The 18,347-nt window shown below is 48.1% G+C and overlaps 1 protein-coding gene across 7 annotated transcripts in view; it reads left to right on the top strand.

Moving 5' to 3' along the window:
• The first annotated feature begins 334 nt into the window (after window positions 1–334).
• Window positions 335–18,347, top strand: part of CDK5RAP2 (CDK5 regulatory subunit associated protein 2) — a 181,417-nt gene continuing 163,404 nt past the window's right edge. For 6 of the 7 annotated variants that reach the window (XM_073806489.1, XM_073806487.1, XM_073806485.1 and 3 more), the window contains exons 1-3: window positions 6,939–6,976; window positions 9,822–9,889; window positions 12,870–12,937. In XM_073806489.1, coding sequence (XP_073662590.1) covers window positions 6,954–6,976; window positions 9,822–9,889; window positions 12,870–12,937 — 159 coding nt within the window. In that variant the 5' untranslated portion in view covers window positions 6,939–6,953. Of the gene's footprint in view, window positions 391–6,938; window positions 6,977–9,821; window positions 9,890–12,869; window positions 12,938–18,347 lie in introns of those variants that run through there. The other variant, XM_073806488.1, reaches the window with a different exon arrangement.

Genomic DNA, 18,347 nt, shown 5'->3' with positions numbered 1-18,347 from the left:
CTCTCTTTCCTTAAGTCTTGCTGGCGCAAGTGCAGACCCCCCGCCCCCCTGCCATTAGTTAAGATGGCGCCCGCCCGCGCTGCCCGGCCCGGCCTCGGCTTCACAGCGCGCTCCTCGGTGACCCCGCCTCGTTTCCGTAGGAAGAAGCGCCGGGAAAGATGGCAGCGGCTGCGGTTTGAATTCCAGCGGCGCCGCCGGAGTCCCAACGAGACCTGGGTTGGAGGGGGCGGGGACCTCGGGAGCCGGGCGGGTCGCGACGGGGGGCAGGAGGGGGGGAGGGAAACCAGTGGCGACGCCGCCAGATACCAACGCCGCCACCTCCTCTGTGTCCATGATGGACTCGGTGTTGGAAGAGGACGTCACCCTCCCCGGGATACGCAGCGGCTGCAGGTGCGGCCTGGCCTTCGGGGGTTCGCGGTAACCAGGCCGGGGTTCCCGCTGATGGGAGTTTGCTCCATCCGAGACTTGGGGTTTGCTCTTTGGGTGTTTGAGGGTTCTGAACGTGGGCAGTATGTGGGATGGGTTTCTTGGGGGGGGGAAATCTCTTTGGGGACCCGCCCACTGATACTGAGTGTAGGTTGTTGGGCGGTCCCGACCTGCCCCACGCCCGCCTCTAGCATTTCGGGACATACTTTGAAGAGGCGGTGAGGGACAGGTAAAGGGTTCTCTGAAAGGGTGGGAGATGGGGACCTCTTGGAGTGTGCAGTTAGTGGGGGCTAGTTGAGGGCCGGGGACCTTGAGGGTACTTGATGGTTCATGCTGGTTTGGGGATTTGCTTTCATTATGGGGAGTGCACTTGGTCTGTCCAGGCTTTGCTTATGGGGTCACATAGTGGCCACCAAAACTCGGGCTATGGAGTGCGGCGGTTAGGAACCTTGGCTGGAGTTGAACAGAACTGGATTCAAATCCAGCCCTTTAAACTAACTAGCTGTATGACCTTGATAAAATGGTTTAATCTACTTTCCCATCTGTAAAAGGAGGCTGGCAGTAATATCCACCCAACAGAGTTGGGGTGAGGATCAAAAGAGAAGATGCCCACCCAGCAATTTGCTTGGCAGGAGTAGTGCCTGCCATATAATCAGTGCTTAAAAAATGATTCGGAGGACTTTCCTGGCGGCCCAGTGGTTAAGACTCGACGACACCAATGCAGGGGGTGCGGGTTTGATCCTTGGTGGGAGAGCTAAGATTCCACATGCCACGGGGCGGGGTCAAAAGATGAAAAAAGAGATTCGGTGTTGTCATTATCATCATCAACAGTAATACAAATTGGGGAGTAATGTCTGAGAGTGGCCTCGCCACGCACCTGTCCCAAGAGGCAGTTGGAGTCCACATTGCTGGTGCGGCAGGGGTCTCTCCTGGTAGGAAGGCCTGACAGAGCCCTGCACTGCTGCAGGGTTGGGGCCCTTTGGTTGTCCTGGGCTCCTGGTTGGGGAGAGGGTAGAAGGTCTCAGAGGTGATCCCTAACTGAGAATCTGCAGTGTTTATCCAGCTCTGCTAGGGACAGGCTGCTTCTTTTAGTCAACAGATCCTAACTGAAACGGTGACATGTTATTTGTTGTGCAAATCTGGACGGTTTTAAGAGTAAAATGGGCACAGTTAATTTATGCCTGAGCAGCAGGCATAAACAGGTCCTGTGTCTTGGGCAAACCTTGGACAAATGGTTACTCTGTTTATTGAGGACCTACTAGTTATCAGGCACAGAGCAAGGCCCTTTGCAGCTCCTGCATCATGTCCCTTTCTCTTCATCTTTCTGCCACTGCCCCAGTATATTGCAGTATGACCTCTCATCTGGATTGTCGTGGTTTCCTTCACACCTCTGATAGCCTTTTTTTTTTTTTTTTTTTTTTTTTTGCGGTACACGGGCCTCTCACTGCTGTGGCCTCTCCCGCCGCGGAGCACAGGCTCCGGACGCGCAGTCTCAGCGGCCATGGCTCACGGGCCCAGCCGCTCCGCCCCATGTGGGATCTTCCCGGACCGGGGCACGAACCCGTGTCCCCTGCATCGGCAGGCGGACTCTCAACCACTGCGCCACCAGGGAAGCCCTCTGATAGCCTTTTATACTACAGCTTCAAAGCTCTTTTTAAAATATAAATCTGATTGTCTCAGTCTGCTGCTTTACATGTTTAATGCTTTTCATTGCCGTTAAGGTAAAGTCCATTATTATTCTCTCAGACAGCTTTTCACATCTCAGCACCAGTTGGCCAAGCACTTGGGTTTTGGGACCTAGACCTAACTGGGTTTCAATCCCATTTCTTCCACTTAAGAATCCTGTGACCTTGGGCAAGTCACCCTCTGTGAGCCTCAGTTTTCATTATCTGTAACATGGGTGCGTCTAAAAGGATTTAGCCTAATGTCTGACCCAGAGTAGCAGCTCAACAGAGCATCAGATATTCTCCTTTCCCTCCTCTCCCTGCCTTTGCTGGTGATCCTGGTGCTGCATACATTCCTGGTAACTAATCTCTTACCCACCTGCTTCATACCCTCCCTGGCTCCTCTCTGCCCTCAAGATGAAGTTCTTTAACATGGCTTCTGAGCTCTTTATACTCTGGCGCATCTACCTCACTAACCTCCTGTGCTCCCTCTTCCTTCCCCGTCTCCTCCCCAAGCCCGTCACTCTTGCTGGCTGCCAGACTGTTATGAATGATCTGCCTTGTTCTTTCTTACAGCTGGGCCTGTGTACTCGCTGTCCCTGCGGCCTGGATTGCCCCCCCCCCTTGCCTTATTATTTTTCAGGTCTCAGTTTAGATGGTACTGCCAGGAAGTCTTCACTGATATCCCCCTATCCCCACCTGGGCCCTCTGTTCTCCTCTAGTCCCCCCGTCACTGACCTGTTCACAGCCCTCATTGACCTCACTGAATTTTTTTGGTTTTTTTTGGCCCCACTACGCCGCATGCAGGATCTTAGTTCCCCGACCAGGTATCGAACCCACACCTCCTGCACTGGAAGCTCAGAGTCTTAACCACTGGGATGCCAGGGAAGTCCCATGACTTCACTGAATTTGATTAACTAGTGTGGTCCAGTCAGCATATAATTTGAGCCACGTATGCAATTTAAAACTTTCTAATAATCGCATTAAAAAAGTAAAAAGAGACTGGTGAAATTAATGTTAATAATGTTTTATTTAACCCAGTATTTCCATATATTATCATTCTAACTTGTGAAAAAAATTATTAATGAGATATTTTATCTTCTTTTTGATCTTACTAAGTCTTTGAAGTCCAGTATGTGTTTTACACTTACAGCCCTTCTCAACTTGAATGAGCCACATTTCAGGTGCTCAGTAGGTCCAGGTGGCTGGTGGCTCCTGTACTGGCCACAGCAGGTATGACTGTTAACTTGTCTGTCTCCCAGATCAGACTCTGACCTATGTGAGAGCAGGGGCTGCATGTTGATCATCTTTGTAACCCGACTTCCTAATGTGGTATCTGGCTCATAGTAGGGGCTCAGTAACCATTTGTTAAATCACTGAATAAACAATGATCTAGTGGGGTGACAGTTTTATCCCCCTTTTACAGGTGAGGACACTGGGGTTCAGAGAGGTGAAATGAACGGTGTGGGGTCCCACAAAAAGTACATGATTGAGCCAGGATTTAAATCCAGGCCTACAGACTCCAAAGCCTGGCTATCAGTACCATGTCTTGCCTTCCAGCCAGTTCTCTGAACCAATTCTGAGGGGATTCTGGGAGGATTTTTTGGAGCTGCTGGTGCTTGAACTGGCCCTCAAAGAGTAGCGGAAACGTCCTGAGAGAGTCAGCTTCTCTGTCAGGTGGTCACAGTGGATGAGAAAAATCCCTGCAGTAAAATCTCTTTTTATGCTAACATGAGTACTCTTCTGCTTGCTAACATCCAAGCCCCAGTTTTAGAGACTAGACCAGAGTCCAGTTTGTCCTTGGACTTCCGTTGAATTAGGTCAGTGTGTGTTATTCTCTCCAAACCTGATCACCTGTGGGTGCCCCAAGAGCTCCGGCCCCTGGAGCCTCACCTGAGCTAAGGCCCTTCGTTAGGGCCTGCCTGATGGTGTCGAAAGAACCTGCACTTTGTACGCAGGATGTCTGCGTCTGCATCCTGCCTCAGCCAGTCACTAGCTGTGCTGCTTGAGTAATTCGCTTCACCCTCCTAATCCTCAGTTTCTCTTCAGTGATAATATCTGTTTTGTTGGGTGACTTTGTGGATGAAGCAAGATTGTATGTATTACGTACCTAGCACCGACTGGGGAGTACATTAAATGTTGGCTGTTTTTGTTTCACCGTTACCATGTTGTACTGTTTCCTGGACGAAGTCCTCTGTGCCCACACCCCTGGGTTTACCCATTTGTTTTCATGCCCAGGATTCTGCCTCTCCCTGTGAGCTTCCTAAGGCCTGGCCCAGGCTTGTACATCTATGGGTTCCTCAAGTACATGGCCATTAAGTGCTTGCTGCCCCGTTAGGGGCAGACCAAAAAGACGTGTTTCTTACAGCTTTGTACACAGTTTGTACTTTCTCAGGCAAAGAGTGCCTTTATGGATTTTGTAGAAGGAGGTTGAGAAAGAGGATGGTGGAATGAAATTTCTGGTGAAGGCTTGAAAGCTTAATCCAAGGCCGACCTTGGACCAGAGGTACCCCTAGGCTGTGAGGTTTGAGGAGGTGTTCTCCGTCGCCAGTGTTAGCTCAGTGAGCGCAGGCAGCACGTCTGGCTTCTTCCCCACTGTATCTGCCCTAGAACTGTGTCTGGCACATGGTAGAGGCTCAACAAATATTTGTTGAATGAATCAATTTTGTTCAGTCTCCGTTTAAAAAGATAAATACCATGAATATAGGCTCCATATTTAGTAGTAAAATGCTGCTTTGTAATCACTGTGTGAAAAAGTGCACAACAGAGTGTCAACTGATACAGTCTTCGTGGAACACAGTTTGGCGTTAAAAATGTGCCTTGTGGTTTTTTTTTAACAGCTTTTTTAACAGATATAAATCTAATTTATATGCCGTAAATTTCACCCATTTGCAATATACTATTCAATGGTTTTTTTTTAGTATATTTACAGAGTTGTGCAGTCATCACCATAATCTTAATTTTAGAACATTTTCATCATCCAAAAAAGAAACCCTGTGCCCATTAACATTCGCTCCCTGTCTTAGCTTGGGCTGCTGTAACAAAAAAACTATAGACTGGGTGACTTATAGACAACAGAAGTTTATTTCTCACAGTTCCAGAGACTGGAAGTCCAGGATCAGGGTGCCAGCATGGTCAGGTTCTAGTGAGGACCCTCTTCCGGGTTGCAGACTACCTATTGGTACGTCTCATTGTATCCTCACATGGTGGAGAGCAGAGAGAGGAAGCAAGAGCTCTGGGAACCCTTAAGGGCACTAATCCCATTCCCAAGGATTCCACCCTCATTACCTCGTCTAGACTTAACTATCTCCCAAAGGCCCACCTCTTAATACCATCACTTGGGGGGGGGGTGGGTAGGGTTTCATCATATGAATTCTGGGGGGCCACAAACATTTAGTCTATAACATTCCACATTTCTCCTCCTTCCCCTCCCCCCAGCCCTAGGCAAGCACCATCTACTTTTTGTCTATAGATTTGCCTATTCCGGACATTTCATATAAATGGGATTTTACTATATGTGGTCTTTAGTGAGGTTCATCCATGTTGTAGCATGTATTAGTATTTCATTCCTTTCTGTGCCTGAATAGTATTCCATTATATACAGGTATTGATGCCATATTTTGTTTATTCATTCATTGGTTGATGACATTTGGGTTGTTTCTGCTTTTTTGGCTGTTATGAATAATGTTGCTATAAACACTTATTTGGGTACAAGTGTTTGTGTGGACATAAATTTTTGTTTCTCTGGCAGTAGGGTTGCTGGGTCATATGGTAACTCTGTATGTTTAACATTCTGAGGAACTGCCCAACTCTCTTCCAAGGTGGCTGCACCACCTGACACGCTCACCAGCAGTATATGAGGGTTCTTATTTCTCCATTGCCATGTCAACAATTGTTATTGTTTGTCTTTGCTTATAGCTGTCCTTGGGGATGTGACAGGGTATCTCATTGTGGTATTGATTTGCATTTCCCTAATGACTAATGATGTTGAACATTTTTTCATGTGCTTATTAGCCTTTTGTATATTTTCAAATCCTTTGCCCATTAAAAAAATGTGAATGTGTTTAGATCCAGCAATTCCACTTCTTGCTATCTATCTGACTAGAGAAATCCTCACACATGTGCACAATGAGACCTGTGTAAGGAGATCCAGCATTGTTTGTAAAAGGAACAATTTAGAAACATTGAACTACCATCAGGAGACCTGGTAAATACACATCTTTTCTCAGGTGTCTTTCAGACTGTGACCCATTGGCAACTCATGAAACTGAATGTAGTAGGTTGCAACCAGAATTAAAAAAAAAAATTGAGTAGAACAGAATAGAAAGAATTTCAAGAATGAAGGGTAATATATTTCCTTCTATGGGTTGGGGTCGATAAAATTTGCAGACACTGCTGTACATTGCTTTGTAGGAGTTAAAGACACTGAGGTAGATCTGTACTGTCATGAAAACATCTTTAGGACACATTAATGAAGAAAAGATGCTGCATATACGATTACATACATAGGGAAAGGTTTGGAATGTCTTGCTGACAAGAGTGGTTACCTCTTAGGAGGAGACCAAGATGGGAGTGAGTAGTCAAGGAGAACTTGAAACTTGTCTATTTTGTATTTATATATATTTTTCTCTCATTAAGAATACATGACATAGAATGAAAAACAAGTTGTTGAAAGACAGACAAGACTGTACTTGGTATAGTTGTTTTCTGAATGTGATGTCCAGTCCGTCCACGGCTCTCATAGCACTTTGTCCGTGAAACGTTCCATCCTTGTTGGACCTTGCGTGGATGGACAGTTGTTGGCTGCCATGTACAGACTCAGGAGATCGCCCCTTTTGGGTGGCAGTGGAGCGAGCTAGGAGGATGAAGTGGTTGGTGAAGCGCAGGTGAGCGTTCGTTCATTTACCCGACACATAGTGGACAGGAAGCAGCCACACGGCCGTGCGCTGTGCAGACTCTGGAAGGCCCTGCCTCGATTCATGGGGACCTCGCCACAGCCCCTTGAGGAAGGTGCTGGCGGGGGCCAGGCTGGTGTAGAGGCTAAGAGCACGGGCTTTGAAGTCAGGCCAGCTTGGTCTTTCAGCTTATTAACTTTCCTGGGCCTCCCTTTTCCTCATTAAAAAAAATGGCAACATCTAAAAACTACCACCTACCACTGAAGGGCTGTGGTGAGTAGTAGGCGGGAGGCTGCTTGTCGCTGAGCGTGGGGTCTGTTCAGCGCGGTGCCCCTGCAGGGTAGTGGTTACGCTTAGGCTGTGTTTTGCATGCGAGGAAACTGGCCCTGACTATGTGCCCCATTGAGTAGGAGCTTTGGGCAGCCCGGACGCTGGTTAGCGAGTGTCAAGGACACAGAGACACCGGGATTTTGGTCTCAGCTTTACTACCAACCGCTTTGGTTCCACCCCCCCCCCCCCCCCCCCACCGCCGGTGCGCGGGCCTCTCACTGTTGTGGCCTCTCCCGTTGCGGAGCACAGGCTCCGGATGCGCAGGCTCAGCGGCCATGGCTCACGGGCCCAGCCGCTCCGTGGCATGTGGGATCTTCCCGGACCGGGGCACGAACCTGTGTCCCCTGCATCGGCAGGCGGACTCTCAACCACTGCACCACCAGGGAAGCCCCCGCTTGTGATTTTGAGCAAATATGTTCCTTCCCTTTCTGGGCCTTAGTCTCCCCCATCCATACCATGACAAAATCATGTCTAAGCCCTTTTCCTTTGCTTGCCTAGTTTTGACTACAGGTGGGGCCCCATGAAGCCCCAACTTTAGTTCTCAGGCCTAGAGTGAATGATCAGAATGGGATACAAAAAGGTGAATTCTTAAAGGTGGAGGTGTGGCTGGAACTGACTGAGACTGCGCATGACAGAGGTTCATGGCATTTAAAAAGTGGGCAGGTAAAGTCCAAACGGAAATTTGGCAGGAACCAGGCCGGAATTGCTGCATTAAATAGTGGTTTCTTCTCAGTTGCGGTGTCAAATGTCATTTTTCAGACTTCCCTGGTTGCCTGTTGGAAATTTGCCTAAGACCAAATTCTCTGGCTTTGTCTGCCACGTGGTCTACAACGGTGATTGACCTTGGCTTGAGTAACTGATGGGCCATTTCCTCCAATAGTAGTAAATTAATGGCCGTGGTGGAGAGAACCCCAGACTTGGGAATGTAGAGACCAGACTCTAGGCTAAGCTTGACCAGTAACCTGGTTTGTGATCTTGGGCCACTGGGCCACCATCTGCAAAGGGTGGTGATCGAACTTGATTTTAATTTTTACAATTCAGTTTAGAAAATGGAGTTTGTCCTTCATGTGATACTTATTGGAGGAAATTGAGAATTGTAAAATTAAAAAGGAGGAAAATATCTCTCATTTCCCTGCAAATTATGATTTTTAATATTTCGGTTGTCTTGTTATATATATTTAAAGCCCACCTAGTTTCCAAGAAGGATTTGAGGTGTCTTTAGTGTACATGTATTTTGTTTTTCAATAATTGAAGGCGTATTCTACTTAGGTTTTTTTTTTTTTTCCAGTTATCCTCAGAGCAGACACTTTTAATGTAATCATTTTCTTGATGTTGGAATTTTACGACATCCGGTTTTTGGCTTGGTTCTGATCTTGAAGGTTCATTCCAACACCAGAGTTTGGTTATCAGGCAAAATTGTCCCAGGAACAGAATGGAAAGAGCAAACTGCCAAGAAGTCAACCTGCACGTCCATCACCTCTTAGTTTACAGCTTGGGACGGGGAAGCGTTATTGGGGGTTAGACATAAAGGGCTCGGATTCTGGCCTTGGTTCTCTACTTAACTGCCGTGAGACTGAGGAGGCTGCTGAAATTATCTGGGCTTTAGCACCTTCCTTTGAGAAATGCATAGACCCTCAGGGAACTGGGCAATTCTCATGATGGTAAATCTTTTGTAAGTTATAGAGCATTGTATGTTTCAAGGTGACGGGGTGTTTTGCTCCCATTTATGGAATACTCACAATACGCCAGGTACTTGCCGGACACTTGTTGTCTCATTTAATTGCCAGTTGCTCTATCAAGTAGCTGCTGTTCTCCTTTTATAGACGGAGGAAGCGAGGCTGGGAGAGGTATGTGGCAGAGCCTAGAACAGAATCCAGGGAGGTGTGTTTCGTGTTGAACCACACCTCCTGTTATGGTTTAGTTTTCTGTCTGTCTCCAGATCCTCACTGAACCTGTTTTTATAATTCAACCAGTAAAACTTCTTGAATCAGTGAGTTTTGCATTTTTGTTTGATATTCTTAAAGCATCCGAATTGGTGCCTGATTCTTGGAAGCTTAGTTTTTGGTTGTGATAGGCATATTAATAATGATAATAATAGTAATGACAAAAACAACGCTAGATGCCATTTAGCGAGCACTTACTGTGTGCTGAGTGTTTATATATTGATACATTAACTCATTTAATCTTTACAGGTAGAGGGTGGTATCCCCATGTAACGAATTAACAAAGTAAGACTCAGGAACATCAGTAGCTTATATTTGGCATGGTGCCTCTGCACCTAGCCCATCTGTGGCCCACAGAACCCTTGACGTGTGAATGAATGACTGAACTTACTCAGTTGTTAAGTGTTAGAGCCAGACCTCTGCCCCAAAGCCTGAGTTCTTAACCTCTGCACTGCATGCCTCACAGGTAGCTGGCTGGCTGTGACCTGATGACGGACAGTCCGTCTGATAGTCTCTGCTGTTCAAACACTGACTCTTCTTTTATCACACGTGTTCTCTCCTAGTGGCCTTGTTCCCAATTTACCAGATGACCTGGATGGCATCAGCCCCATTGCTGGTTTGGGAAATGGTGGTAAGTACACAAAGTAAGAACAAGGGAAGTAGACGCGAGGCCACGAGGGCCTTCAGGCCTTGAGCCTGGGCCTGAGCTTTGATGGTTCCAGGGCCCAGAGCTAGCCTGGCATGGCTTGGTGCTCCCAGGAGGTACACAGTATTTTGTATACATATTGACCTGCTACTTAGTCCTTTCATAAACACTGGACTAGAGGAATTGATGTCCTTTGGGCCATATTTCATGAGTTTCATTTCTTGCTACCACGCTTATAGGGGTTCAGCCAGTGTTTGCTGAACTGAATGACCAGTGGAGGCTGGACGTTGAATCGGTGACTCGGTCAGGTTCGGAGGATCTGTTGGTCCCTGCTGCCGAGTGGCTGGAGGCCCCTGAGGGCTGCTGTCCAAACTTCAGTGTGCAGAGGCCTTCCTGGCAGGCTGCTGGATTCCAGTTGCCCGCTGAGGCCCAGCATTCCTACACGGGCCTGCCCTTTGGAGACAAATAGTTGGTTAGACCACAGGAGACAGCGCTGAGGAAATAGGCAGTCTGCTGTGTTGAAGCTGGACCATGAGGAGACTTTCTGTTTTGCAGTTTGGGTTTTGCTAAGCGTTCTTCATAATTTTTGTTTCCGAAAAAAGTGGATGCTATCCTAAGTATCTGTGGGAAGTGCTAATAATTTGCCACGTTGAAATATCTTAGAGATATTTTGACTTGTCCCCCTCCCCCCCAAAATGATGAGATTATGTGCAAAAGGAAGAAGGTTTTAGAGCAGACAATGATGTAAGTTTCACAAGGTTTATAACTTACAGGCCACCCTCAAGTTTTCCTTTAGAACCTATTAACTTTTACTTCAAACATACAGTCCCGCAGTTCCGGTTTCTCTTTTTCCTGCCCAGGCAGTTAGGAGCAGAAAATTCATAGGCCGCCTCCTCAATTCAGCCCACGTTATACATCTGCTTCACGCCAGGCTCTGGGCTCAGTGCTGGGATTCCGATCATGGTTCCCATCAAGCCTAGAGGGCAGACAGCTAAAGAATGATCAGGACAGATCACACAGTCAGTGTAACGAGCGAAGAAGTGAAAGGAGCTGGGAGAGGGGATGAGAAGGAGATTTACCCTCAGATGAAGGAGGGGGGGTGGGCCGGAGTTTCCCAAGAAGCTGAACTGGAGCCAAGACTTGAAGAATGAGTGGGACCTAGGTGGGGACACAGACACAGGTGACAGAGCACAGCCCGTCTGAGAAACAGGAAGGCAACCCGCGTGCCCCCGGTCTGGTGCACGGGGCTCTGCACGGTCCCCCACTGCCCCGCTCCTGAGCCGCTTGTCAGCTGAATGCTGAGCGCCACGCCCGCTCCCTCCTCTGGGCCTTTGTCCTCATCTGCCTGCTGCCTGCCTGAGTCTTTATGACTCAGCTCAAGCCCACCGCCTCCTTGGCTCTCGCTAGGCTGCCTTAGGTGTGCTTTCCTCTCTGAACCGTATGTATTTCACTGCATTTCGTTTCATCTGTTCCCGTTGGCTACTTAACAAGTACCCAGAATCAGACCCCTTCTCACCCTCCCTCCCTGGTCTAAGCCATCAGGACCTCCGGCCTGGATTCTCCCAGTGTTCTCCTAACTGGTCTCCTTGTTTCTCTCAAAGCGCCTTTTAATCTGTTCTCAGCGAGGCAGGCAGAGGGAGCCTGTGGAAACCCAAGTCCCATAACGCTGCTCCTGAGCTCAGAATCCTCGGCATCCTGAGAGGAGCCAGTGAGGCCATACCCAGCCCGTCCGCCAGCACCTGGCTCACCCACCTGGCTCACCCACATATGCCCCTTTATTGCTTTCGCGTCCATCGGCCTCGTGGCTGGTCCTCGGATCCACTGGGCATCTCCCACCCCAGGCCTTTCCCCTGTGCCTTCTCCAAGTTTGCCCAGAGGTCACCTCCGCAGTGAGCCGTTCCTGAATTTAACCACCTTATTCGAAACTGCAAGTCCTCACCCCACCCTTGCTGTTGGTGTTTCCTATCCTTGCCCACTGTATTTTTCTCCGTAGCATTTATCACCTTTGAACATACTCTGTAACTACCTATTGTTTTGTTTATTGTCTGTCTCCTCTTTCTAGACTGTCAGCTCCTTCTGTTTGTTTTGTTTCTAGAATGGTGCCAAGCAGAGAGTAGGCCCTCAGTGCATTCTTGTGGGAAGAGCGAATTCATTCATTCACTCAGCACACATTTCCTCAACGCCTGAAAGGCGCCACGCACTTGTGCAGCATGGAGCAGTTTGCTTACATCCCCGTCTTGCCCACGGGATCGGGATCCTCTCGGGTGCAGGATCAGTGTCTCTCTCACCGTTGCTTCCCCAGCACCTCGCGTGGTGCTTGGCGCCGAGGAGGGGTGTAATACATGTTTGTTGAATTAAAGAAGCTGCGGAAAGATTTGGGTACTGGCAAAGTCTTGAATCACTCTGAAGCAGGATTTGCCAGTTTCTGACCCACTGCCTGCTTTTGAAAATAAACTTTTATTGGATCACAGCTTCTTTGTTTTTGAACTGTCCATGGCTATTTTTGTGTTGAGTGGTTGGGACAGATTTGAGGCTTTGTGTATGGCCTGCAAAGCCTAAAATGTTTATTGTCTGGCATTGTAAGAAAAAGTTTGCCAACCCCTGCTGTCAAGTCAGTCAGACATGGTTTTAATTGCTGTTTTAATTGCTGACACGTGAAGATGATATCCTGTTCAGCAAAATAATTTTATGCCAAGCAGTAAGGAAGTACATAGCGGGGCAGTTCTCCTTTGTTTGCCCCATGTATTCTTCGGATTCATCTTCTGACATTTACATTGTTACATTGGGGCTAGTTCAAGTAGTTCGTAAATATTTGAAATACAGTGGCTTAGAGCTTTCTGTAGACTCAAATCACAAGACAGAATATATCGTGGAAGCTAGTCATTTTTATTTTTCTTCCCTAAGGGGGATGCTGGGCAGTCTGCATACCGTGACGTTTTCCTGTGTCTGTTTTACCTTTTTATAGCGCTCCCACATGTGTCGGAAGAAATGGTGTCTCCCACCAGAGCCCGGAACATGAAGGACTTTGAAAACGTAAGTGGAGATACCAAATTACCATCCCTCACAAATCACGTCTGCAGCCACTGTCCAGCCAGAGCCAGGAGGGAGCTGTATTTCTTAAGAAGCATCCAGACTGGATAAGGCCAGGGTTGGGAGGAATGCCAGAGCTCGTGGGTGCTCTCTGGGTGACCTTCACATTCCTACACAGACGGCCCTTTGTACACAGGCCAGTTACGGGTTCCAACAGGATCAGTGGTTTCCAGCCTTGGGGAGTTTGGTGTATTTCTGGTGTCCCAGATAAGAGGATGTCACCATGTAGCACAGCTGAGAGGCACTAACATGTATTAAGGGCTTTCCTGTGATGTAAGCCGTGTTATTTATGGTCCCCATTGAATCCTCACTGTGACGGAGGTATTTTATATCATCCGCATTTTACAGGTAAAGAATCTTAAGACTAGGGGAGGCTCGCTTACGGTCACATCATACTTGAGTGACAGAGCTGGGGTTTGAATCCAGGTTTTTAATGACTCCAAAGCCGTTATTCTTTTTGCTGCGCTGTGTGGCCTCCTTGCATTTTGCAGGCTGCATCTTTGTTGCTGTCGAATGAAACATGAGCGGCCTGTTCCCACTGCTGTGTGGTGATCGTCTCAGAATGGGTTGCTCAGTGATGGATTTGGCTTCAGTGGTTACTGTCTTCCAGCATTGTGTGTTTCATTTGTTAGTGGACGGGGTTTGTTGTCAAGTAACAGGAAAAGAAGGTTATTTTCCCAATTCCAGTTCTCCTTAACAAGTTACCTGCTCAACGCTCTCATTTGTCATGGGAAGATCTAGACTCTTCTTCATTTGTAACCAAATGAAATCCATACCGTGCAGGACACGGGAGATATTTATCAGAGAGAAGATGGAGGACACAGAGGGAAGGACATACCACCATCATATTTCTCTCTCTCCAGTTGTCTCTCCTGAAAAGAGTGGTACTGTCTCTGGATTTAATTTAGAATACTCATTACTGCTATCAGTTATCTGCAAACCACCAGTGACCAATTGAAGAAATGACTTGTCAGATCTCTAATGGAAACAAGTAATTTCTGAGCTTTGAGTTGTTACAATTTCAACTCTACAACCCGATCTATGCTGTGGGGCCTGGGGCCTGAAACAGATGAGATTTGATTATTCCACATCGTGTATAATTAAAATGTGCTCTACTATTAAATGGTTTTTCCTGTTTTATCATAAGAGTAATAATAGCTACTATTTATTGAGCTCTTGCTCTGAGCTGGGAACTTGAAGCGTTAAGCTCTTCATATATATTACTTTAATATTGAAGCAGCTCTGCAAGATACAGAGTTATTTAAGTTTTGAAGGGCACAGTTTTTTTTTTTGTTTGTTTGTTTTTTTTGTTTTTTGTTTTTTGTTTTTGTTTTTGTTTTTGTTTTGCGGTACGCGGACCTCTCACTGTTGTGGCCTCTCCCGCTGCGGAGCACAGGCTCCGGACGCGCAGGCTCAGCGGCCATGGCTCACGGGCCCAGCCGCTCCGCGGCATGTGGGATCCTCCCGGACCAGGGCACGAACCCGTGTCCCCTGCATCGGCAGGCGGACTCTCAACCACTGTGCCACCAGGGAAGCCCCAAAGGGCACAGTTTTGATTTTTATTTCTAGATGGAAAAATTTAACAGAATCTCAGAATTTTGGCTTCACCTTTTGTTGTCTGCCTTTTGAACTGGCAGGGTTGAACTTTCCAACCCTCTTTATTATATGTAGGAGAAACAGAGGCTGAGGGATGCAACATGGCAAAGCTGTTTTCAGAGGCAGTCTGTGCTGCCTGAGGACCACGGCCTCTGGAGCCAGACTGTCTGCTCATCCACTTCTGCTGGGTGACCTTGGGCCAGTCACTTAACCTCTCTGTACTTTCTTTGTCTTTAAAATGGACATGTTACAAGTTCCTACTTCATAGGGCTGTTGTGTGGATTCATGAGTAAATATATGTGAAACACATATGCCTAGCACAGAGTTCATTTTGTGTGTTACCTATTTCTCCTTCTTACTGTTCTATTTATCGTTGTTATTTTTGTCTACTCTGCCATGTGATTCACGTTTCCCTTGCTCAGATGTGTTCTTGATGACCCAAATACTGATTTTCTTAAAGGTGAGGGAGAGCCTTCTCTGCCAGTATGTTTTAGGATTTATGTTTTTTCTTCGTGACTGTGGTCCTTCGGCTGCTGTTAGGTTTTTTATGGCATTGATATTTTTTATTGTAGCATTTTCAAGAGCAAATTCTGCAGTTGAAATTGAAATGACCACACTGTTCTCAGTGTCTCGCTTTCAGGTCTTTATAAAACACTGAACGTTTTCCTCTGGCCTGCGCTACTAAATACGTGATCTCTGTTGGGTGCTCATGGGAGATGCTCCTGGTGTCCGCGTGCGTGTTAAAGAGGGGACTAGAATACTTTTGATTTAAAGGGGAAACTCGTGGTTTCTTTTATTCTAGTCTTAGATGACAGATATCTGAACATCAGAGTCTACTAGCAAGGGTCTAGCAAAATACGGGCCTCCTGGTTTTGCTTAGAGTTCATCCATTCATCAGTGAATATTTTCAAATATATGTCCTGTGCCAGGCTGTGCCAGGGGCTAGGGAATTGGCAGTAAATTAAGACCCTGTAAGTCTCCCTGTCAAGAGGCTCGCAGTCTAGTTAGGGAGATGGATAGGAAAATACTGCAGTGCTAGGGGTTAAGTACGGGGTGCTCTGGGGCACAGAGCAGGGGCCCCGAACCTGGCCTAGGGGACTTAGGGCAGCCTCCCTGGAGGAGGGTCATCAGGAAAAGTCGGGATTAGGGTTAGCCAAGGTGAGAGGACTGAGAGAGCACCCCAGGCACAAGGGCTCACGTGTGACGACGTAGAGAGAGGCATGACGGCGTGTGAGGAGGTTGGGAATCTAAGTTCCCTTTGGCTGGAAGGAGGCGGTAGGATGGAGGGCCTGAGAGAAGTGAGGCCACTGAAGCAGGCAGGGGTCAGATTCTGCAGGCTCCTGTATGCTACACTGCTTCTTTTTAGTTTTTTCCTGGAGATGAAGGGGAGCCAGTGGTGGATTTTAATCTGGGGAGGGAAGTGACCGGAATCCTGCTTCAAAAGATCGGCCAGGCTGGTGACTACATGGACGGAGGAGGGAGCGAGGCTGGTGGCGCTGTGATGGGTTGAAAGACTACAGTGAGTCGTGGTCGGGGGGGAGGGATGATGCCTGAGCTAAGGGGAGGGGTCCGGAGGTGTTGGGAAGAAAGTCTGCCGGCATTGTCGACTCACCCAGGCCTTACATCTGACACACAGGGACTCAAGCCCAGAGAGGCAGAGGGACTTCTTTGGGTTCTGACCGCAGGCCTCTGGCACAGGAGGTCTTTCTGTTACACTCTGAGGCCTCTTCTGACATGTAAAAGCCACACGCCTTCTTGTGGGCCTTTAAACTGGTGACCCATTGTCTAGTGCCCTCGTCAGCTGAGGTGTAATCACCCGCACGGCAGGCCTTACAGCAGGAGGTTGGCAGATTAGTTAGCAGATTAGTTGGCAGATCAGTTACCAGTCTGGTCTTCAGTGGGAGCCTTTCTAGCTCCCCACTATAGTGGGGAGCTCCCCGGACCAGAGGAGGATTGGCTGAGATGTTTTTGTAAAGGAATGTGCTTACCTGGTGTGATCTGTTTCAGAGACTGCAGTTTCTCTCTCTCTGTCTCTCTCTCCCTTTGTTTCTTTCAAAATGTTTTGAGCAAGTGGGGAGACCCAGAATCTGGTTCATCGTGTCCAGTCCGGGTAGCTATCTTTTTTCTTTTTTTTGCGGTACGCGGGCCTCTCACTGTTGTGGCCTCTCCCGTTGGGGAGCACAGGCTCCGGACGCGCAGGCTCAGCGGCCGTGGCTCACGGGCCCAGCTGCTCCGCGGCATGTGGGATCCTCCCGGACTGGGGCACGAACCCGTGTCCCCTGCATCAGCAGGCGGACTCTCAACCACTGCGCCACCAGGGAAGCCCCGGGTAGCTATCTTTATCCGTATGTAGAAGCGTTTAATTCTGGCTTTTACTGTGACAGAGAGTGACACGTGTAGCTTTCCATGTCTGTTGATACAAGTGGCTAGTATTATTTAATGACTGTCCTAAGTTCATAAAGACTTGTTTTCAAAGGGATGGATTGAACCATAATTTACGTAATCTCTTCCTGTGCGACGTTCAGATTGTTTCTAATTCTTCACTATTATAAACAAAGCTGTGGTGAATATCCTGGTGCATGTGTCTTTGTACAGTTATGTGGTTATTTCCTGAGGATAGACTCTGCTGCTCTTGTTTCAAATCCACCTGCCCTGAGGTGCTGGTGTTCTCGTTTCAAGGCCCTTACTCCTTTTTGTTGAAAAGTCTTGGTCTGAGCCGAGGCAGTTGGTCAAGTTTAATGTTTTATCTGTGGTATGGCCAGGAGATTTGCATCTTCAGATTTGCTCTGTAACCTCCCTGTGGTGGGTTACTTCCTCACGGAGAATAGCCCCCTTCACTCTCCAGCCCCACCCGGTCTGCACGGCCCTTGAAGCTTCAGAAGCACGGTGGTACGGGGACATGACACGCACTTGGAGATGACCAGAATTGGGTTTTAGGTCTTGGCCCTGTCACTAACTGACCTGGGGGCTGTACGGTCTTTCATTCAGAATTGTCATGGGGGTTATATGAGTTCTGGTGTGGAAAGCACCTAGCGTGATGCCTGGCACACAGTGGGTGCCCAGTGCCTGCTGGTGTGCCCCCTGATCTGAGGATCCTATCACAGGCCCCTCGGTTCTGCCCCATCAGTTGTCAGTTTCGGCTGATCCTTCTGGGATGTTTCTTTGGCTTTGGAATGAAATTCCTAACTTCTTGCCACGGTCCCTGACACCCTGCACTGTGTCATCGGTGGTACGCTTTGTGCTGCAGTACGCAGGCTGCTCTCAGCCCGCAGTTGGGCCTTCCCACGTCTCCTCCCTCTGCTGGGACCGCCCTTTCTCCTCCTCCCGAGGGGCAGGCCCCTTGACCTTCACGTCTCAGCCTTGATGTGACCTTGTTCGAGAGGCCGTCCCTCACCCCCTTCCCCAGCTCGCTCGGGACCCAGCCGGCCCTCGGGGCCCAGTCTTTCCCACCCTGAGTCCCATGACTGTCTGTAATGGTGTATTTTATTGGTGTGGGTGCTTAACACGTGTCTCCTCTGCTTCGTCCCTAGTGCTCAGCACCGAACTGAACAAGATGGTAGTCACTTAATAAATTCTCGTTGATGAGATGAATTTGTGACCTTGTATAAGATACTAAAGCTGTAAACTTTGGTTGCCTTATCTGTGAAATGGGAAAAGTAATGCTTAACTCCTAGGGCCGTGGTGAGGATGAAGTAACATATGCCAGGACAGTGCCTGGTATCCCGGGTCTTAAGCAGATGAGGGTGGCTGCCACGTT

This window comes from Tursiops truncatus, chromosome 6, assembly GCF_011762595.2.
Source record: "Tursiops truncatus isolate mTurTru1 chromosome 6, mTurTru1.mat.Y, whole genome shotgun sequence".
Lineage (NCBI taxonomy): Eukaryota > Metazoa > Chordata > Mammalia > Artiodactyla > Delphinidae > Tursiops > Tursiops truncatus.
Note: the sequence above shows the minus strand (reverse complement) of the source record. Positions and strands in the feature narration are given on the sequence as shown.